The sequence below is a fragment of the Mus musculus genome, chromosome 15 (genome assembly GCF_000001635.26).
Source record: "Mus musculus strain C57BL/6J chromosome 15, GRCm38.p6 C57BL/6J".
Lineage (NCBI taxonomy): Eukaryota > Metazoa > Chordata > Mammalia > Rodentia > Muridae > Mus > Mus musculus.
In genome coordinates, this window is record NC_000081.6 from 78,554,932 (window position 1) to 78,577,450 (window position 22,519).

The following is a 22,519-nucleotide window of genomic DNA, read 5'->3' on the forward strand; positions in this document are numbered from 1 at the left end:
CGGAATTACTTCTTGAATTAATAAATGGCTAAGCCACAAGCTTGGGCTTGTTCCCCGACTAACTCGTAACTCAATTAACTGTTTATTCTATTTCATGAGTGCCACACGGCTGGCTACCTCTTCTCAGTTTCATAAATCTGTCTCCTCCGAGTTCAGGCAAATATCCTCCCACAGCAGACTCTATCCCAGAATCCTCTCTTCCTGCCAAGACTCCCACCTCCTACTTCCTGTCTAAGCTAATAGGCCAGTAGCTTTTTATTGACAGGTGATGCTCCCACCCAGTGCACGAAAGAGTCTCTCTACACCCTGTTCAACCCAAAAGAATAAGAGTGTTTACTGTGTGGTGTTATATACTTTTGAGTTTGTCAATTTGCCTGGACTCTCAGTTTCAGTTTGAACTTTTGATCAATATTAAAATTGTTGAGACGTTTGGAGAAAACCTCAGTGCAGTCCGGGGTATGAACAGGGCAGCCGTGTTGAGTAGACTGGTCGTCTTCTGCAACCGTCTTTATTTGGAGATTAAGTGTGATCTAAGGAAATGCATTAGGTGTCAAACTGACATGGGCTGGGACTGCAAAGGTGAATCTCAATTATCAAGTTGATTGAATTGAGAGACACCTAGGAAATTCATAAAGAACAGCCTGAGTGTGATCATTTCCAGAAACGACTAGATAATGGAGCCTCTGAGTTAACCACTGATTTAACCCCCCGAGAGTCTAATTTCAGACAGACTGTTGGGAAGTGGAACTGCGGAACGTACGGCGCAGGTCACTCAGACCGTGGTTCGGAAGGGTAAACCTTGGTCCTGGCTCTTTGTTCTTTATCCGTTTGCTGGCAGATTACAGAGATGAGCAAGCTCTGCTCCACCATGTCCTTCCTACATGGTGTTCCAGCCTCGCTACTGGCCTAAAAGGGAAGAATTGACCAACCACCAACCAAAGCCTTGGAAACAAGCCAAAGCAAATCTTTCTTCCCTTAAATGCTATATCTTGGCTAACTTGTCCCTGTGGAGGGATTACCAAGTAAGATCGAATTCACATCTTCCAAACCCAGTGTGGCTCTTCACCCTGGCTTTCTTGAAGCAGGCTCAGAAGGTTAACTGCTCCTCAAGCAGGCTCTTCAGTGTCCTAAGCCATCACTGTCATCGACAGCCTACAGTGTCCAGATCCAGACACCCACCCCCCAGTTCCAGGAGATGGGCTTTCTCTGTGTCGTTTTGATCTGCACCCCTCCCCGATCCTTCCCTCTTCCCATCATGCCCTGAGGTCTAGCCTTCACCGCCCTCTGCTCTATAGTTCAACTACCAGGATTTGAGGTCATAGCTGTCTCACAGTTTCTCTGCACACAGATTTTTTTCTGTTTCTTCTGTCCTCGGTTCGTGGCCACCTTTCCACAGGGCCAGGGTATAAGGACTTAGGGTATATGTACCATCCCATGGTATACCAACCCTGGATGCACTGACCCTCAGACCAGAGCTCTTCCTTTCTGTACAGAAGATTCTGATGTGTGGAACAAATCACAAGGGCAAAGGTATCCACGTGTCTGTCTCTCCTGACCTCCGAGCCCCTGGTGAGAAAAGACTGGGCCTCATCCTTCTCTGTGTGTGCAGTCTTAGCACAGAGGAGTGGGGACACAGGAAGTGAATAGAAGCCAGTGTTCTTCTATGCCTTGTGGCCTTTTGCCTTCCTGGGGGTCCTCTCATGGCATCTAGCTCTGCCTCGCCATCTGCAGGACCCTTTATTGTGTCCTTTACTGACATCCCATGAAGCCTGTGTAGAGGCAGGTGGGGGTGGGGAGACAGAGCAAAGCCGCAGACATCAAGGTTCTCCAGACTCAGAGCCTGCAGAGGAGCTGTGCTGCTCCCCCTCATGATCCGGGATGGCTGGGCTCATCCAGGCCGCTCTCCTCACTCACATTAGTAGTAGATGGGGCAGTCAGAGGGGACTCAGCTGATGTGGCACACACAAGATGGATCACGGGCATGGCTACACCTTGGTGGGCAGTAGAAACCTGCTTCAGCAGGATGGCAGATTATGGGCATGGCTGGTTCTCTCTCTCTCTCTCTCTCTCTCTCTCTCTCTCTCTCTCTCTCTCTCTCTTATATATTCTTTTATCCATTCCCTCATTTGTGTCAATCACTCAGGAGGCAGAGGTAAGCAGATCTCTGCAAGTTCAAGGCCACCCTGATCTACAGAGCAAGTTCCAGAAGAGCCAGGCCTATAAAAAAGAAACCTTGATCTTGAAAGCAAAACAAAACAAAACAAATGACATTATAGCTCTGGATGAGAACCTGAATCAGGGACTGAGTGGCTATGTTGACAGAGCACATGGGACTGAAAGCACAGGGGACAGCTACACAGAGGGACCACTTCCCTGTTCTCTGCTGACATGGGGACCTCCTATATAGCCTGTGAGCTCCTGAGGGCACGGTGCAGCCCCCAGACTCCATGACAGTCTGTCAGATGAGTCCCGGCTCCAGCGAACAGCAGATCTTAGGATGACACTTGGGGTGGCACAGTCTGTGACACACGATCCTACTGAGACTTCCCGGTGCATTTGGAGCGGGGACTGAGAGAGGGAAAGCAGGAGGCATCCTGGGAAAGACGTCACTGCTGACCAGAGGAAAGGGCCAAGGCTCAGCTCAGGAGGGGCAGTGCAGTTGGGGGCTTGAATTAGGGGACCCTAGGATGACAGTCATCCAGGCTTGACTTGTGAGTGTGGACGTGAGATGGTGGGGCTAAGAGGTCCCTGCTTCGGAAGAAGGAGCAGGAAGCAGCTAGCTGGAGGCTGAGAGCTTTGGAAGAGATGGAGGTCTGGTCCAGCAGGTGCTTACCTCACTCCTGGGCCATGATGCCATGGACAAGAGGGCTGAGCATAGAGTAGAGAGCCCCGGCCCCTCCCAGGCCACACACTGTGTGCTCTGGTACCAGGTGAATGCTGTGGAGCAAGCCTCACTTCTGAGCCTACCCAGCAAGCACTTCCTCCTGTTTCAAAACCATCTCACAGCTTGTCATTCGCTGCTCAGGAGGCCTCTGATCCTCAGCCGCTCAGGGTCTAGGGCCTCAGGTACTAACAGGGAACATCGGTGGGAAGTCTGGCCAAGTGTGCTAAAAACGAGTAACTGGGTCCTCCAGCATTCATTCTGGAAGCAAGGCTGATGCAGGCTAACAGCACCGGCCCGGTTTATCTTTCTGTCTCTGTCTGAAGCCGTTGGCTTCTGCTGTTGATGCTGTAGGCTGCAAGCTCACCAGGTGACAGTGGCTGCTCTGGACATCCCATCAGTTTTCAGAGCAAGAGACCACTTTTGTTATCTTTCTTCCAAGAAACAGCATCTCTGACTGACTTTCCTTGTGTGGATGTGGTTGGTGAAAACAGTGTGACCTCGGAGCCCCAAAGGCTGAGAAAACACGTATATTTACTTTAAAGGTTTAGTTTTGTTTTTAATGGGGTGTGTGTGTGTGCCCACAGAAGCCAAAAGAGGGTGTCAGATCCTCCTCCAGGGAGGTGGAATTAGGAACAAAACTTGGTTGCTCTAACAGCAACAAGCACACACACTTAAACAGCCTTTCCTCTCACTGAAAACAAGTATTTCATCAATGCTGAGCACACTGCTGTCCTGCCCTAAACTGGGATTCTGTAGGCAAGGAGAGAGGAATGGGGGAGGGGCAGGAGGGGTGGGAGAGGATAGGGATGGGTGGGAGGGATGGGAGAGGATAGGAGGGAGTGGGAGGGATGGAAGGGGTGGGAGAGGGAGAGAGGAGTGGGAGGGGTAGCAACCGTAAGAGAAGGTAGGGAGGTTGGAAGAGAGAAGGAGGGGTGAGACAAGCAGAAGGGGCAGGGCGGGGAGGGGCAGGAGGGGTCAGGCTGCTTTGTCCATCAGAGCACTGACCCCTAGGCTTTCCAGGCCCTGTTTCCTCCTCTGCAATGGCTAGCAGCACCCCAAGTGACCAAATGCAGGACTGAGGTTACATGTGCGGTGAGGGGGTGGAACAGGTATTTCATGTCATTACTCTTGGGGTAAGGCAAAGACCCCAGGGCAGCTGGGGCGGGGAGCTGAACACCCACAGCAGGAGCCCACCCAGCACACAGGGGAGTTTAAGGCACACAGGGACAGGGCCTGGGTGGGTGGGCAACAGAAGGAGAAGAAAGGTCACTAGTGGTGGTGGGGAGTCCGGTCAGGGTTTTCTCGGTTCTTGGCCTCTTAGTCAAGGAACCGAAATAAAATTCCACACAAATTGCAAAAGTATCGGGGACTTTATTCAGATTAAAGTGAAAGCTGAGATCTGGGTGAAATAAGCTGTCAGGGTGACAGTGGGCTGGCTGTGTGCTCCACAACTCACACAGAGGCTCAAGGTAACAGGCCGGGGTTTGCCTCCTACAGAAGGGGGCGGGGGAGGAGGAGGGGGAGGTTTAGCTACTTAGAGGCTTAGTTTGAGAGGTTCTGGGCTTAGATCTACGGTTTTGAATCATGTAAGGTTTTGCTTAGTATCATGCACTAGAAAAGGAGCAGAGAGCTAAAAGAGGGACTCTGGGTGCACCCCAGGTCTTTAACTCCCCAAAGCGATGGGGGTGCAGGTCCTCTCAACCGTGTTGGAGAACACAGCACCTGTGGGCTTAAAACCTTTCTTTCTGTGTCAGAGAAATCTTGCCCTCCTGTGAGCCAAGCTAAGAACAGAAGCTTCCCTCACTGGGCCAAGCCCCTCCAGAGGTGGAGTCCCTTAAGTTTGGGGGGGAGGAGTTGGGGGGCAGCTCTGGAACTCTTGGAGACAGAAAATGCTGAGCTCCTTAGGGCTAGCTTTCCAATGTCGGGGGAGCCATTTTCTCTCAGCCTCGGAGACTCAGGGCTGGGGGGTGGGGGAGGGGTGGAGAACAACACATATGTCACTGAATCTCTGAGACTATGGTAGCACCTGACACAGACAGGCCATCAAAAGTGTGTTGGGAGAAGGACGTGGAAGCTCAGACAGTGCCACGGTCTTGACCATAGATTGATAATTCAGGGAAGATGTAGGTAGGACTGTCTCAGGCCCAGGCCCTGGGTGCCTGATATGGACACCACATCAACTTCCATAGAACTCTCTAGTAAGAATTTCAACCTTATCCAGGCACGGAAGTATACATCTGTAAACCCAGAATTTAGGAAGCTGAGGCAGGAGGATGGCAGGTCTGAGGTCAGCCCAGGCTATATAATAAAATCTTATCTCAAAAACAAATGAGCCGGGCAATGGTGGTGCACGCCTTTAATCCCAGCACTTAGGAGGCAGAGGCAGGCAGATTTCTGAGTTCGAGGACAGCCTGGTCTACAAAGTGAGTTCCAGGACAGCCAGAGCTACACAGAGAAACCCTGTCTCAAACAAAACAAAACAAAACAAAACAAAACAAACAAACAAAAAAAAACAAATTTAAAAAATCTGTTTTTCTTAGTGCCAGCTGGGGCAGAAACTGTCCCTGATAATGGTAGAAAGGACACTTACCGTGACCTCTGACAGTCGGGGGTTATAGAACCCTAGCTACTGGATACCCACCCAGTTTTAAGAAGGTTGTTCCCTAAAGAATTTATTCCCCCAACGCCACACACACCCATTCTATACCCCAGCTCCCTGGCATCACCTCTGCTCCTGGCTCTAACACAACTCACAGCCAGCCACAGTGCAGCCTCTCTCTGACACACTTGTGTGATTGAAGGTGGGCCTAAGACAAGCTGGTTCAACCAGAGTGACCTTTCCTTAGAGCTTGCCTGGGGCAGACATCACCTGAACTTGACCTCGGAGGATCAAGTCCCAAGAATCAATGGCCAGAAAAATGAGCCTGGCAGCAGCAGGCAGACCCAAAACAGGCAGGAAGCCAGGCTCCGTGGTGTCATCTGATCCCTTCGCCCCACCTTGATCAAGCTGTGCCTGAACTCACTGCACTTCCACCAAAAGAATCAACACATTTATTTTCTGTGTAAGCAAGAGAGCTGTATTTTCCATTTGCTATGGATCGGGTCCTGACTGGCAGGTGGAGTGGACAGTCCCAAGAAGGAACAGCTCTACCCTTCAAGTAGAGTAGGAGGTCTCGAGAGACAGTAGGGGTTGGCTGAGCTCAGACCCTCACTTGGCTGGGCAGATGAGAGATTTACTGAAGTAGATTTGTTCTGTGCTTTTCTGAAAAAGGAGAACAGAGGAGCAGATTTCCACATCTCTCCCTTTGGTTCAGGGAAGAAGGTATCCCAACATGGCGAACACACTAGTGGCAGGCCATGGAGACCGGAAGCTTCGAGAGAGGTGTCAGGAAGGCCTGGAGCAGGTGGGCATATGACTCTGTATGAGGATGGATGGCTGCATCTTGGGGGTCCCTGATGGCCCCTGGGAACATAGGAGCCTCCCAAATAGGATGTGGCCTATGAACATCCGCCCATCCCCAGGGACCTCCGTGGAGGAGAGAGGCAAGTTCTGCAGCTAACTGGGAAAGAACGCCACACGGAGAAACAGCAATTCCACCAGCACGTCACTGAGCTTTGGTGGGGACCCTGGAGGGTCAGGACCATTGGGATGGGAGGACTGGGGTGACACCTGGAAGGGAGACAGCAGAGGGTCAGTGCCGAGGACAGACAAGAAGGTCCCAGCTCAGGGCCATCCGGGACCATGGCTGCTTTCAATTTCTGCCTGCCCCAGAACTCTCTTCCACTCCTCCCCACATACCCCCCATGTATCCTGCCCAGGGTATGGTTGGGGTTCTCTGGTTTTTGTGACAAGGACAGGCTTAATGAGAGCCAGGCAGCTCTTGTGTCTTGGCTTAGGGCATTGGCAGGTTCTAGCTTGCTTGGGTTGTATTCGTCAAGGAAGACTCTTCACAGGTAGTGACAGAGAGGGGAAACTGAGGCTACCTAGGTACCCATGGCCCTCTGTCCTGGTCTAACTTTACTCTCAGTGACCTAAGGGCTGGGCCCAGGGGCAGGGTGCCCTTCCAGCAGCAGAGGAGAGGTGTAATACCCCTAGAGCAGGCTGCAGGGGCGCTTCTGCTGTCGTGTGGGCTGTGGGCAGAGGACTGCGCGGATTGCCTCATCGAAGACGGTCTTCAGGCCTCGCTGGGTGAGTGCAGAACATTCCAAGTACTTGACTGAATCTGAGGAGAGACAGGGAGAGCAGGGGCCTGAGTCATGGAGAAGCTGTGTCAACCCGAGAGGGGAGTATCGCCCAAGTAGGGAGTATCACTTGAGTGGGAGTATCACCCAAGTAGGGAGTATCACTCAACTAGGAGTATCATTTGAGTGGGGAGTATCACCCAAGTAGGGAGTATCAGTCAACTAGGAGTATCACTTGAGTGGGGAGTATCACCTGAGTGGGGAGTATCACTCAAACAGGGAGTATCACTCAAGTGGGGAGTATCACCCGAATGGGAATATGCCTCTCTGTACTTCATCTTCTTCTTGTAGACTCAGTAGGGATGGTGAAAGACCCCAGGACACAAGACCCTTTGTTTGGAAGGTGGAGATGACCTGCTTCAGTGACCAAGTTCCCCACAGCCTTCCTCATAGAGCTGACACCTCTGAGCAGGTATGAGGAAACCCCAATATATCTATCATTTAGTCACACCCCAATTTATGGGCAAACCATAACAGCAGCTGTGGGACCTGCCTGCCCCAGGGCAACTCAGTAAGGAGATGAAAATAGTGAGCTCTTCTGTGCCCTCCAGAGGACAGGCCCCTGGTGGCATCTGCATGGCTACCCACCCCTGCAACCTGAGCCCAGAGCCCTGACACAGAGGCTGGGAGATGCAGGGTCCGAGGAAGGAAAGGGAAAGAAAGGGAGGCCGGTGACTTCCCTGGCTCCTTCTGCTTTCCTTTCTGGGGCAGGCACTTCTGACAGCTGTGAGGAACTGGTGGCTCTCCCCGCCTCAGTGGGCCCAGCGCAGAGCAGCCACAGGCCCACAGAACTGCAAAGAGCGGTCACCCCTGGAGAGGAAGCCACTGAAGCCAGGGCTTGGGAAACGGGTCATGGCAGCCAGGAGGAAATGGAGCTTCAGGAAGCCAGACCCTGTGCATCACACCAGGTGCTTCTTGTTCCTGGAAAGTTCTCAAGGCTCCATATTCCCACTGAGAAGATGAAGCCAGGGTCCTGCCCTGGCATCCAGCCGTTTGTTCCAGAGATGACTCTGGGTGGGGGCTCATGGGTTCCCCATTCTTGTGGTGACCAGCAGTGAGGCACTCTGAAGCTGGGTCCCTAGGCATTCAGCTGGCCATTCACCTGCCCATCCTCACAGCAGCTGCAAGGGAGGGGCTTTCAGCTCCCCACAAAGGATGAAACAGCCTCAGGGAGAAATGCTACAGGCTGAAGAACACACACACACATACACATACACATACACATACACATACACATACACATACACATACACATACACACACACACACACACCACATATATACACCACACATTATACACACCACATATACCACCACACATACACACACATACATCACACACATGCCACACATCACACACACATACCACATACACACACATACATCACACACATACCACACATCACACACACACACCACATACACACACATACATCACATACATACCACACATCACACACACATACCACATACACACCGCACATCACTCACACACACACACCACCCGCACACACGGTCACCACACACACACACACACACACACATACACACACACCCATCACACTCTCACATACACATACTAGACCATGCCATACATGCACACACATGCACACAAGCACACACATACCCAGGACATGAAGGAAAGATGGGCATGTGTCAGGTGCCAGAGGAGAGTGGGGGAGGGTTCAGGGTGGATATAATCAAGACAGGTTGTTCACCATGTATGAAATTGTCCAAGAGTAAATTAAAATATCTTAACTCTATGTCTGCGCCCAGACCATGAATTGTGACAAGCTGCCTCACGTCCCTGCTGCTGTGTCATTCCCACATGATGGGCTGTGCCTTGAGAGGTGAGAGAACTCTAAGGGGAAGGGGAAGGGTAGCTCAGTGGTAGAGTACTAGTCTAGTATGAGCGAAGTCCTAGGTTTATTCCCTAACACCCCCAAATCGATGCAGACTTCCCTCTGGTGACAGGATGGTGAAGAAGAGAAGGCTGGGACTGTCCCTGACATGTGTGAAGTTGAGGCCCTGGGAGAAGCAACAGCGAGGCCCCTGGGGAGGTGGCCATGACAGCCACAAGAAGGCTGCGGTTTCTCTTCCTGTGAAGAGCCCCTCCCTTCCCTTCCTGCAGAGGAAGAGGTACAGGGCTGGGTAGAGGCCAGATCTAAGCTGGTAGATCTGCCTAAGAAGGACACCACAGGAGAGGCTAGACCCAGAGTCAGGTCTCCTGGCGATGGAGTGCTTGGCAGGGCAGGTGTCCCCACTGGCCTAGCCAGCAACCATCCTCTATCCTTTTGATCCCAGCTACCACTCTTCCCCCAGCTGGGTGACTTTGAAGGGTCAAGTTTCCTCTGCCTGGTCCCTGGAGACAAAGAGTGACTGGTGGAAAGTCAGGATGAGCAAAGACAGGGAGGTGAGGGCCAGGCACAAAGGACTGAGTTACCCTGAAGTCCCCAGCAGGGATACCTTCTCCAGAAAGCCTTCCATCAACAGCCCAATTTGACTTGGCTACCTGTGCTCCAAGCAATCATAGGCTATGCCTCCCATCCCATGCTGTGATGTTCTGGGGACCGTGGACCAAGTCATTTTACCCAGGCACTGACATGGCAGAAGCCATCACTGCTGTTATACCTTTGTGACAGAGAAACACAGGCATAGAGAGGCCAAGGGACCAGCCTAGGTCACACAGCTGGTACAATGGTTGGGAGAACAGAGTTTGACCATGCAGCATAGCGCTAAGACAAGGCTGTGTTCAGGCACCTCCAACCCCCAGATACCCTCTCTCTCTGAGCTCAAGCCCCATACCAATATCCTTGGCCAGTGCCAGGCCCTGCGGGTAGGTGATGGGAGCCAGCTTCTTCTCCTTCAGCTTCTCGATGGTGTCCTTGTCATCGCGAAGGTCCAGCTTGGTACCCACCAGGATGATGGGGGTGCTGGGGCAGTGGTGCCGTACCTCAGGGAACCACTGGAGGTGGGGGAGTGGAGAGTGAGAGGGAGCAGTGGGGAGTGGGACAAAGACGCCCAAGGCACCAGGAAAAGGGGGGTAAGAGCCCCCCTAGCGGGAGGGTCACAAGGCAGAGCAGGATCTGAGCAGGCATGCAAAAACAAAAAAATGGCAAGACTTTTTTTGGAGATAAGAGTCAAGCGAGTTTGTGTGTTGATAAGAAGAGGCACGAGGTTGGATAGACAAAGGGACAGGGCTCAGAGGCAGGAGGAACCCTCACTGTCCCACCCCTCCCCCCACAACACACACACAGCCCAAGGAGACTCTCCTCTCATTGGTCCTGTGTGGTACTAGTGACCCTCTCTCCCCTGGCCTCTCCTAACCCAGGATAGCCCATTCCCCTTTCCTCAGCACCCTTCCCAGGCCACTCGTGGCTCACCTTGGCACGGACATTCTCATAGGAGGCTGGGCTGACTAGCGAGAAGCAGATGAGAAATACATCCTAAATACAGAACAGGGCAGGTTAGCATAGGGAGGCCAGGGTCCTGTCTGGGAAACCATCCCTCGGCTCCCATAACCATCTACCTGCCGACTCCCTTTGCCCTTGTGGGTAGAGAGCCCAGCTCTAGGGACCCAGAAGCCACAGAGTCCCCTGCAGCAGGCCACCTGCCTACCCCAGCTCCAGGCACACTAGCCCCTGCCTGGCACACACTGAGAAAGGCTAGCATCTCGGGGCATGGTGATACTCGGGGCAGCATGGCTGAGGGAGGACCCTAGCTCTGCCCCTCCCTCCCCCCAGGCCTCAAAGGGAGACTCAGGGCTGAGCAGACACTGCTGGCCTGAAGGCCATCAGCAGTAAATGGAACAGGATCAAGACAGGGACCACAAGGAGGCACAGGGGCGGGTACGCACTGTCTGTGGGTAGGAGAGTGGCCGGAGGCGGTCATAGTCCTCCTGACCTGCGGTATCCCACAGCCCCAGGTTCACCGGCTTACTGTCCACCATCACATTGGCTGAGTAGTTGTCAAATCTGTAAGGAGCAGAAAGGAACGGGTCAGCCTTGAACCCAGATGCCCGGACTTCCAGCCCAGGCCAGTGTTGTTCTCCCGAGGCCAGGACTCAGAGAGGGACTGTGACCAGCCCAAAGTCACACAGCACCGTGCAACTGGCTGTTTCCACAACTAATGGATACTATTACAAATGCCTTAAGTACAAGTAAACAAAGAGGATGACCGTCTTGATCAGTTGGGTTTTTGTTTTGTTTGTTTGTTTTTGGTTTTGGTTTTGGTTTTTTTTGTTTTTGTTTGTTTGTTTGTTTTGTTTTTTTCTTTCTGCCTCCCTTTCTCGTCCCTGGGAAAGGGGATTGCTGGGTTGTGTGAGATTCTTTCCCAGGTTGATCAGAGTGAACTTAATCTTCCCCCTATGCTGGACACCTAGCGTGGGTCGCACGGTGTCTATTGAGTGACGACTTGTCCCTGAGTTAAGCTGGGTCTCCCTGAAGCCAATCCTGGGTGAGAGAGGAGGTGCAAGGTGTACTTGGGAAGCTGTCAGAGGGGAAACAGGAAGGAGACGGAACACAGCCAGGCCAGCACCAGTGAGCTGTTCTCCTGGCAGGCCTGTGGGAAGGTGAAGGGAGGTCCTGAGCCTCCTGGAGGGGCAGGACTCAGCAGATGACCCACTCTCCACTCATATGACAAGTGACTGTGCTAGGGCCAGTTTCAAGGGACAGACAGACCCATAGACATGTCTGAGCCTTGTATTGGTGTGGGCCAAACACTAGACCAGGAGCCCAGCAAGCTCGTGTTGGGACAGGGAACACTCTGAGCCATGGGGGTGTTCCAGCCCAGTGGTCTACGCTAAGTGGAGAGAGCACTTTTGAAAGTAAAATCGAATACCTAGGTTAAAAGAACAGGCTCCTCATGGTACGGTGGGGGGAGGTGGAGCGAAACCAAGATCAGAGAGGCTTCGTGACTCACCCGAGGTTACACAGCCAGTGAGTGACCAACCTAAGGGACAAGCTGTGTCCAACAGGCTCACTATGCCCTGCCATAGCTGTGATTTAGGGACACCTCCATTGCCTGCCCCTGGGTCTAGAGATCATCCGACCTCACTGAGCTTACACATGCACCCACTCCTTGTCTCATGACAGGGTTCACTAAGACCTCGAGCTCCTAGCTTCTCTATCTGCTCTTCCTTCACCCGGCAGGCTCACACCACCCACCTCCTGAGGTTGCCCACACTGACATCTGGAGAAATACTCCTTCCTATTCCAGCTTACCTACGTAGGACAGTCCCACGTATCCTAACTTGCTTCTCACCCTCAACAGGACTCTTTGCATCACTCCAGGGAGACTTTTCTGCCTCAGCCAGGTCAGCCCCACTAATTACATTCCTTGCGGGGGTGGGGGGGGGGGACAGGGGAACCCAGCTTGTTACTTTCTGCCCTAAAGCTAGTCCAGAATAGGTGGTCGGCACATAGGGCTGCTGTGTGCCTACTCTGGGAAGCATCCTTGTGAGTCTCAGAAGAACCTTCTGGGAGACAAGGGTGGTCAAGGTCAGAAGGCAAGTGCCTTAGCTGTGTGGGGTTCTGGCAAGCTGGAGACATCAGGACCCTCTATCGTCCCAAGATGCCTTGAGGCAAAGGCATCTGTCTTTTTGGCTCCTCTGAGCTTTCAGGACACCCAGAGAAGGTAGGGAACGGTCAGGACCTTTCAAAGCGCCCTTCAAGTGCCTTCCTTGGTCAGGTGGAAGGGGATTCCCTACGCGTATTAGGCCTTGAAGTCTCACATGACCCAGGAGACCAGAGAGGAAACTGAGGCCCCAGGTCGGCTCAGAAGCATGGAAAGTGGCTGCTCTTCTTATGATATCCATTGGGGGGTGCCAGCCAATGAACAGCAGAGGGTTGGCAAAGCACTGGACAGGCTCCACCCACCGGCCAGGGTGCTCTGCCCACTGCCAGCAGCTGCTGTGTGATGGTCTAGAAACTGGTATTTTGCTCTAGAATCAGGAGTGAGCTAGATATACCAGCCTCCTGGCCTCGCACGGCTCTGCCCCAGCCCTGAAGAGTTCTCAGTGGGGAAGACATAAAGTGGGAGGGGTGGGCTGCAGCAGACAGGGAACACTGTCAGAAAGGGGGGCGTGCTCCTGGGGCTCTCTGAGGGAGAGCAGGGAGCCAAGAGAGCCCAGGAGATTGTGGACAGGACTGAACAGCTGGAAGAGATGGGGCAGGTGAGGTGGAACTTGGGGAGCTTTGATAACCCCTTGTACTGGATTTTAAGCATAAAGGGGGGGCCAGATGAAGGGCTTGGGCCAGGTTGAGGCTCTAGCTAAGTTCTTCTTTTAAAAGTTCATCTAGGGGAAAATAAATAAATTCATTAATTAAATAAAAAAAGATTTATCTAGGGACTGGACCTGTGTGTGCTCGGTACCCCATAAAGCCAGGTGTGACGGTACACATCTGTAATCCCAGCACTCCAGAGGTGGAGGCAGGAGGATCAGGAGTTCAAGGTCAATCTCATCCACACAATGAGTTTCAGACCACCCTGAACCACACGACAAACCAACCAAACAAACCCTACAAAATTTACCTGGAACCTGGCTGTAGGGGAGACTGAGGCAGGAGGATAGCTACAAGCTCAAGGCCAGCCTGAGTATATATCCTACCACAAAAGGGAAAAACAAAACCAAAAGTTTAAAGTTTATGTGGGCTTCAGTTGGACAGAGTCAGGTAGGAGACAGGATGAGAGCCCACATCACAGCGCCCGAAAGCACGGAGCTGCTGACATGCCTCTGTGTCCCTAACACTTGACATAGAACCATTCTCGGGCAGGTGTCCCCATCTGAGAATATGTGTGCCAACCTCATTGGAAGAAAGTTCATCTCAGAGGAGGAAGTCCCAGTGACAGCCCGGCCCCAGCTACCACCTGAACAGGACATGGTGATTGATCGTGGACAGACCTGAGGGCCCTCGGCACCTGACCGGCTGGCCAGCAGTGCGGTCTGTCATGGGCCGCTAGGACACTGGAAAGCCTCTGACTTCCACCTCCCACCTCCTCACAGGGACACTGCTTCCCAAGGCTTGGATCTCCCAGTCCAGGGCTTGCCTCTGGTAGAAAAGGAAACTGAGCTCGTGGGCTCAGAGGAAGAGTGAGTGCTTGGAAATCCTTGAGCAAGTGGGTTCTCGGGGCTGCCTGAGCAGGTAAAGGCAGGCTAGGGCCTTGACTCAGGGACAAGAACAGCATCAGCACACCTGGTGACAGTGACCTTCAGCCATAATCCCCTTTGATCCTGTTCTTGCTCAGGTCTAGCCTCAGTCCTCTCTGACTTATAAGCCTAATGGCAGGAGTCATTCATGCTTTGTGTACCAGGGAAGTTTTTAGTCTTCATTCAAATCAGGATGCAGTTGGGCAGAAATCGGTGTCCAGCTGCCTGCCCAGCCCCTCTGGCTGCCCCCTGCTGGGTCCTTCAGCTTAGCCAGGTATTAGAGGCAGCTGAATCCTCTGTTCCAGAAAGGGATCCCTATAGAGCCGGACTAGGGACTTGGAGCGGAGCCTTGGTTTGGCACTGGTTGGGTGGTGGCTCCTTTGATAGTGTGGGAAGCTTTGGGCTCAGGATACTATCCCTCTGTATATCTCTGCTTTCTACTCCAGGCAGGGCTTCCATGAAGATAAAAATGAAGGCCCCGGTGAGATACTGAAGGCAGACAGGCTGAGTGACCCAGGGGGACAAGCCTCATAGCTGCTATTGGCTATTGGCCATCAGGATATTGTAACACCCATTTCCCTTGAGGACCCAATGCAATCACTAGTGTGGTATCCTGTACAGGGCCACCAACCCAAAGGCATTCTAACTAGATGCTAGTGGTGAAGACTTCTCTGGATCTCGTCACCTCGAGGCACAGATATCACTTATGAGACATATGTATATTACACAATGTATCAACCACTTTCTTGAGAAGCCAAGGCCTTCTCAACATATGGGTCCTTGGTCTTGAGAGAGAGCTGGCAAGCTCCTCTGGCGATTGACAGGCCTTTAGCCTTGAAGGCTTCCAGGAGGGCACCATGGATAGGCCTGGAGGGTGTAGGTATGAGAATGAGACAGGAAATCACCCTAGGGCATTTCTGGCAGGGAGAAGAGCTGGTGCAAAGGTCCTGCGGTAGGTTTGCCTAAGGATCGTTGATCCAATAAAGCAAAACAGTGGGTAACATCTCTAGAAGGGAAGATTGGGGGATACTTGAAGAGCTTGAAATCTATGCAGGAAGCTGGGGAGCTGCTCTGTGAGTATGGGGATGCTCTGAGACTCTTCTGACACCTGCGGACTCCTTGTGTATCATGTGGGAGCGGATGGCTACATCCTGCACCAGAAGATAGGCTTCCCACAGACCACAGCTAGCACTGTGCCCACCCCAGCACACGGGTCCCCAGACACTGCTGCTAAGTTTCTGAGGTACTCTTCCTCCCTCACCTCCATAGCCCATCTCCACCCCTCTTTCTCCTCCTGGCTGGCTTGAAGGACATATTCCTTCCTGTCCTTTTACGCCTTCCCACCCCACAGTCCCTCTGCCTTCTGGAGCCTCTGCCTCCTTAGCATACATTCTAAGACTTAGCATAAGTCACTGCGTTGCATGTCGGATCACCAGCCAGCTTCCCCACAATGGAGAGTCTCTCTAGCCTTACCAGCCTACTTGGTCTCAGGCCCCCACAGGGGACAGCCCCCAAGAAGCCACTCACACAGTGGGGATGTATTCTCCAGGGAAGGCGTTGGTGGTGTAGCTGATGAGAAGACACGTCTTGCCCACGGCTCTGAAAGACAAGAGACAAGATGCAGGAGAGACCAAGGTCATAGCTCCCCTTCACCAAGGTCAAGATGAAGGGGAGGCGGGAACTGTACTCAGGCTCCAGTCTCCCAATCCCAGACACCCCATACCAGTGTGCTCTACCCCGTGCAGTGCCCATAAAGAACCTGACTTCAGTCTTAGCCATGGGTGTGAGCCACACATCTGAGGAGAACTCCAGTACTGTACATGTACCAGTGTGTGGGATACAGGTGATAGGCACAGATGACCATGGGGCCGAACAGAGGACCCTGGAGAGCTGGGTAAGACTGTCACGTGTCTCTCTTAAGCTTCAGATCCTGCCTCCATCATTTGCCATCTACACAACTTTGCAAGTCACCTAAGCACCTTGTACCTCAGTTTCCCCATGTAGACAACAAGGACAAGCCCATCTTCCCAGTAAAATAACTGATACTTCTAAGACACTGAACCCGGTGCCATAGAAGTGGCACCAACTAATGACTGTTAGGGACTGCCCATCGCCCCTCTTTGAAGTCAGAGGGGCCTGGGTTCAAATCCTCTGCCTCCAAGGCAGGTTATGTAACTTTTCGGAGTTTTGGTCTTTCCCACCTGTAAAACGAACTCTGTGATGGTAAGTAGGGTTGGTGGAAGACAGATCATACAGAGAGCCACAGCCCGGTGACCACATACAAAAGAGAAATGGGATAAATGGAGATGACCACCATTTAAGCTATCTCCCTGCCAAGCTGGGAGGTCACCCAGGTCATTCAGCAGGAAGCTGAGAGGCCAGAGGGACAGCTCCGGGCCTTCCCCAGTACAATTCCGTTAAGTCACTTCCCACTCGAGGAGGTTGCTCTGCTGTCCCTGCCCCCTAAACCTCTGCCCTCAAGCCCCAGCCTGCCACCCAGGTAACTTTGAATGCATAGAATCATTGACTTCCGGCCCTCCGTGTCCGCCCCCTCCTCCCCCAGATCAGACACAAAGCAGAAGTGAGCAGAGCAGCTGCCACAGATAACGGCTGACACCCTAGCGCGGTGGCGGCTGCAGCAGCGACCAAGTCGGACCTAGTCAGCTGAGGAGGTAGATAGCCTATGCCACCAGCAGAGCCAAAGTGTGTGTGACCTTGGGACCTAAGCCAGGAAAGGTCTCCAGGCCTCAGCCCCTCCCCGTTTCGAACTGAAGATGGCTGTCTAGTACATGTGAGGATGGATCTAGCGGGACCCAAGATAGACTTGAGGACTGCACCCTAATGTGTCGGAATATATGGGAGACACATGAAGAAACTCAGGCCTTGGGTTATGAGAGCCTGTGGTCCCAAGATCTGACAATGACTATCAGACTTTAGCAGGGCTGCAGCCAGCCTGCCCTCTGGAGTCCTTAAGAGCAGAGGCTGGACTGAGAGTCAGAAAGCTTGGAGATTGCCAGAAGTCCCCTAGGCCCAGCAAGACAGCAACTAGAGCCTGGGCCAGCCTGGGAAACAAAGGTCCGAAGGGCAAGCTGCTGATTTCCCTCCTCGTACCTGTACCCTGAACTGATGCTGGCCCGGTAGGAGCCCTGTCCCAGCTCTCAGGGTACAGGCAAATAGCAGCACCCCACCCACAGTCCAGGCCCTCCACCCAAGTAGCTTCCGGAGTGGGGTAGGCTGAAGGACAGGGAGCAGTCCAGACCCACCCCAAATGTTCCTTGTAAGCCCTTACAAGGAAAGGAAGCGACTTTCCCCAGAACCTCCTGGGAGCCCTGAATCTGTGGGTGTACCAGGGAGGATCTCAGAGGCATCCTGGTAGGGGTGGGAGACAACTCAGCCAGGTACTTACCCATCACCCACCACCACACACTTGATGGCCTGCATTGCATCTGAGGCCCAGCAGCCAGGGATGACAGTTGGGGGCCAGGAGCGTTGCTGTGGACACCAGTGGTATGGAGTGGCTAGGAGGTACCCGGCAGTGAGGAGCAGCACCCCAGCTCAAGAGGCGGGAGGAAACGGAAGAGGAACTTACCCAAGCTGCTGCCCCACAGCCTTGAGGGGGTGGAGCATGCGGTCTGGAAGAGGACCTGGGGCCCCACAGGTGCTAGGTTGGGCCCAGGCCACCAAGGGCACTTGACTTAGGCTCCAAAGGGAACCCAGGCACCCTAGAGAATTGAAGATTCACTTCCTAAGCCAGGGCAGGGACAAAGTTGCTCTCGAAGAATCTGCATCCTCCAAGAAGTCAGTTGGCCTGACTCCCATGGGCAAACACTTGAGTGCCTACTGTGTATCAGGCATTGTGTTGGGAGCTGGTGACTCTAAAATGCAGGAAGCCAGGTTGTCCTGGAGTTCCTGCTCTGTAGAGAAGGCAAACCACACCACAGGTGCTGTGAGCAAGGCAGGAGACATGGGCCAAGGGAGAGCTACAGAGTGACCTCAGAGTCACCAGCAGGGAAAACTGGTGGCTATGACGTGTGATGTCAAACAAAGTTGGCCCGGGGGGGGGGGGTGCTGCCTAAGCAAGGGCCAGTGTGTAGAGAGAAGGCAAAGGAGGGGGAGGGAAAGAGAGAAGGGAAGAGGTAGAGGAGAGGGGAGAAAAGGAGGAAGGGGAGGAAGGGGGGAAATTGGGAGGGGAGGAAGTGGAGGAAAAGGGGGAGGAGGAGGAAGGAGAGGAGGGAGGATAGGGAAAAGGGAAGGAGTTGGAAGAGAAGGAAGAAGAGGAGTAGTGAGAGGAGGAGGAGGAGGAGGAGGAGTGAGAGGAGGAGGAGGAGGAGGAGGAGGAGGAGGAGGAGGAGGAGGAGGAGGAGGAGGAGGAGGAGGAAGAGTCAGGGACAGATGCAGTAGAGCAAGCTGGTAGAAGTTTGGCAAGTCCAAACCTTCTCACAGCATGGTGCAATCTAAGCTTTCAGGAAGCTGAGACAAAGGGATTGCTGGGAGCTTGAGTCCAGGATTCAGAGTGAGAGTTCCAAGGCAGCCAGAGCCATCGAGCGATACAGCAAGATCCTAGCTGGGAAACCACTCCAAACCGAAAATCCTACCTACAAACTGTCGTAGGCTTCTTGCCGTTTTGATGATATCAACTACACTCGCCTTGTGTTGGGCATTTGTGTTTATAAGTGTTTGGTTGGGTGTTTGTGTTTGCAGGTGTTTTGTTGGGCATTTGTGTTTTTAGTTGTTTATTGGACTTTTGGGTTTCCTATTACACAAGTTACTATTTGTGTATTTGTCCATTTCTCTACTGGAGTATTTTTTCCCCTCATATTTATTTGGAGAAGTTCGGTGTTTGATTTTTCAAGTGTGAATTGCTATAACCGTTTCATAGTTCATTTCCAGTATGTGGAATTATTTTTTTTGAAGCTGTGATATTTATAAAGGTTTATTTGTATGTGGTCAACTTTAATTTTTCTTCCCTAATGATTGATACTCTTTGAGTGATTCTTTCTTAAGCATTCCTATGCAATTTCACAAAGATATTCTACAAAGTGTGTACAGTTTCTGTCTACAGACAGTGACCTTGATACACAGAGTGGATTTTAGATGACAAAGGGGCTGCTAGTAGGTTTTGTGAGATGTTGATTTGATTTCTCTAGGGCTTTCTTAGTTTCTATTCCTATCACTATGAAAAAAAAATACTCCGACCACAGCGACAGAAGGGAGAAAGGGTTTATTCTGGTTCATGGTTCAAGGTTAGAATCCATCACAGTGGGGAAGTCGTCAGAGTAGCAGGAGCTTGGAGCAGCTGGTTGCCCACAATCAGGAAACAACGATGAGCGCATTGCTGCTCAGATCCTTTCTTCATTTAACACAATGCAGTTTCCCAGCCTACAGGATGGTGCCACCCACAGTGGGCTGATCTTCCCACCTCAAATCGATGTGCTCCAGATGTCTTTCTCCCAGGTGACTCTGTCGTGCTGACAATGGACACAGACCATCATCCCAGAGTGCCATCTATTAAACAAAGTTCTACCTATCTTTTCCCAGTGAATGGGCAGTCAAGAAGCCTCGTGGACCAAGACTGTCACCTGCAAACCAAACCTTGGCCCCTTTCTCTGCTAGTCCTCCCATCCACCCAGGGGCTGACACAAGCCTGCTTCAGTTACCCCAGCTCCAAGCCTAGGAGAAACGTGCCTCTCTTACATTCCTTCAGGATTGTTCTAGTGTTTGATGAATCTCTGCTCTTCCATCTACACTGTGGAATAAGCTCAAGCAAATGACATAAGAGTCCTGGGCTGTCCTGCGTTCAACCTGCAGCAGCGAGTAGGGACCTGACATCCTTGTGATAGTCATTCTGTCTGCCTGTTAGCATCTTCACCTTCTCCTTTATATCTTTCAATAAAATTTTACCATTTCCTCCCAGAAAGGTCAGGCACCTTTCTCAAAAGATTCACTTCTTGCTTCCTTATTACTCTCAGCACTACTGTAGCTAATAATTCTCAAATTGAATTTCCTTGCCACTCCTTGGATGAAGGGGAAATGTCAGCCTTTGCATATTGGATTTGTGTATGTGGAAACCTGGCACAAAGAGAGACCCATGGCTGCTTTTAAAATGGAAAATGTATTTGTGTGCGTGCCCACGCACACACCCATGGAAGTCGCCGGTTCTCTCCTTCCACCATGTGGGACCCTGGGGATCAGACTCAGGTCATCAGACTTGGCAGGAAGTTCTTTCCCCTCTGAGCCTCCTTGCTGGCTCTTGCTACAGATACCTTGAAATTTGCTAACAAACCTGACAGTGGACAGAGGAAAGTTTTATCACTAGTTGGTTTTTTTGTTTGTTTGCTTGCTTGTTTTTTGTTTTTTTTAAGTGACAGTGTTCTTCCTCTTAATGTTATAATAGTCATTCCTTGGCTTGTTTGGGCTCTTTACGGGAAGGTTGCATAAGCCCACAGTGCTAGGCGTGGAGCCTCAGTCCTGGCCTGAACAAGGCGCTTCTGATGTCTTAACATGAAACATGAGAGAGCTGTTGCCCATTACCTCTGCTTGCCACTGCTCCTCCTAACAGTGGCTTCAGTTTTCATTCTGTTCACCGAACACTTTTCCATATGAACGGAGATGCTACAGAGAACAATATTTTCTGATGTGCTGTCTGTCACCCTGCTTAAACAGTCCTGACAATCTGTTTGGCTGTCCCCTCCCCACAATACTCTCACTCTGCCTCCACGTGGGCTCACGGGTGGTGACCTGCACACGTGTGCACACATGCTCACACACAATTTACCAATCTTGATATTTCTGTGTGCGTTGTTTTATGTTTTAGCGCTACGCCGTTTTTGACTTGTGATCTCCTTTTTCATAGTGTGTCCTTTGAAGGTGTATCACTCATGTCCACAGGCCAGGGGAAGCCTATGCCTCCCAAAGATGCTTTTCTTACAAAGAACTGTGAACCACGCACCATGTACCGTGCCCTGCTGAGCCCTGAGGGCATGACAGACTTGAGTACCAGGCTTGTGGCATTCTTAGTGAATGGGTGTAAGTTAGCTGCAAACTATTTACCATCAGAAATGCTTGCTGAGAGTGCTCAGTCTTTTTTAGTGTCACAAAGAAGACACTATCTGGCTAGAACTCCCTTCCAAGGCCAGGTGTCCTATCTCCACTACAACAGTAGCTCTGCCCAAACCCCCATCCAATCTTTGCTTTCTAAACCCTGAGGCTATATCATCAGCCACACATACCTTTAGAATTGCTATACCTCCCTAAACACTTTCCCCTTAAACAGCCAGCTGATCTTTATCTCAAGATCCTCCCCAGAGCTGACTCTTTAAATTGTTGTGGAAATAAGAGGTTTGAAAACATCCCTTTGGGCAGAGGAGATGGCGGCTCAGTGGGTAGAAAGCTTGCCACACAGCAGGAGAACCTGAACTTCTTCAGAAGCCACATAAAAGACAGGCAGAGTGGGGACCATTCTGTGATACAGACAGTCCTACTGTGAGACAGAAGGTGGAAGGAGGAACACCCCGGAAGCTCACTGCCGGCTAGCCTTTGCCTCAAAGCAAAGGGATGACTAGGATTGAGTCCTGAGCTGGCCTTGTGACCTCCACACAGGCACCGTGGCAAAAGTGCACCCTCCACAACAAACACACACACACACACACACACACACACACACACACACACACACACACACACACACACACAGATTGATTTAGGGGCTGGCAAGCTGGCTCAGTGGGGATAAAGGTGATTACTGCCAAGCCTGGTGAGTTGAATGCAATCCCCAGAACTCAGAAGAAAAAAGGTGACCTCCCCCTGACCCCCAAAGAAAAGTTGTCTTTTGACTTCTAAACTTGCACATGGCATGCACAGGCACATACACGCATAACAAGCATGTAATTTTGTTTTTTTTTTTAATTTTTTATGTACATAGATGTTTTTGCCTACATGTAAGTCTGTGTGAGAGTCTCAGATCTTCTGGACCTGAACAGCTATGAGCTGCTAGTACGTGCTAGGAATTGAACCCGGGTCCTCTGGAAGAGCAGCCAATGCTCTTAACCACTGAGCCACCTCTCCAGCTCCAAAAACACTTTTAAATGGAATAATTTTTTTAAATGACCTTTTTTTTTTAAATGGAAAGCTGCCTCTACCCTAACCCTAGTGGGTGTGGGATAGAGTTCAGGGTGGGCAGCATATGGGTCAAAGTGCCCTCTACCTTGATAGATTAACCCAAAGAATTGGTGAAAAGCAGTAGGCAG

The 22,519-nt window shown here is 51.7% G+C and overlaps 1 protein-coding gene and 1 long non-coding RNA gene across 2 annotated transcripts in view; both read right to left on the bottom strand.

Annotated features, from left to right (window-relative positions):
• On the bottom strand, positions 4,238–17,852 carry Rac2 (Rac family small GTPase 2). The gene is made up of 7 exons (NM_009008.3): positions 17,680–17,852; positions 15,801–15,872; positions 10,983–11,100; positions 10,510–10,572; positions 9,932–10,091; positions 6,975–7,107; positions 4,238–6,554 (listed from the first exon to the last, which is right to left on the bottom strand). Exons 1-6 carry the CDS (start codon positions 17,712–17,714, stop codon positions 6,977–6,979), a joined length of 579 nt encoding a protein of 192 aa, NP_033034.1. The 5' UTR covers positions 17,715–17,852; the 3' UTR covers positions 4,238–6,554; positions 6,975–6,976.
• A 1,627-nt stretch (positions 17,853–19,479) lies between these two features.
• Gm36738 (predicted gene, 36738) overlaps positions 19,480–22,519 on the bottom strand; it is a 7,179-nt gene continuing 4,139 nt past the window's right edge. The window contains exon 2 of the long non-coding RNA NR_155437.1: positions 19,480–19,741. This is a non-coding gene — a long non-coding RNA (predicted gene, 36738). The remainder of the gene's footprint in view (positions 19,742–22,519) is intronic.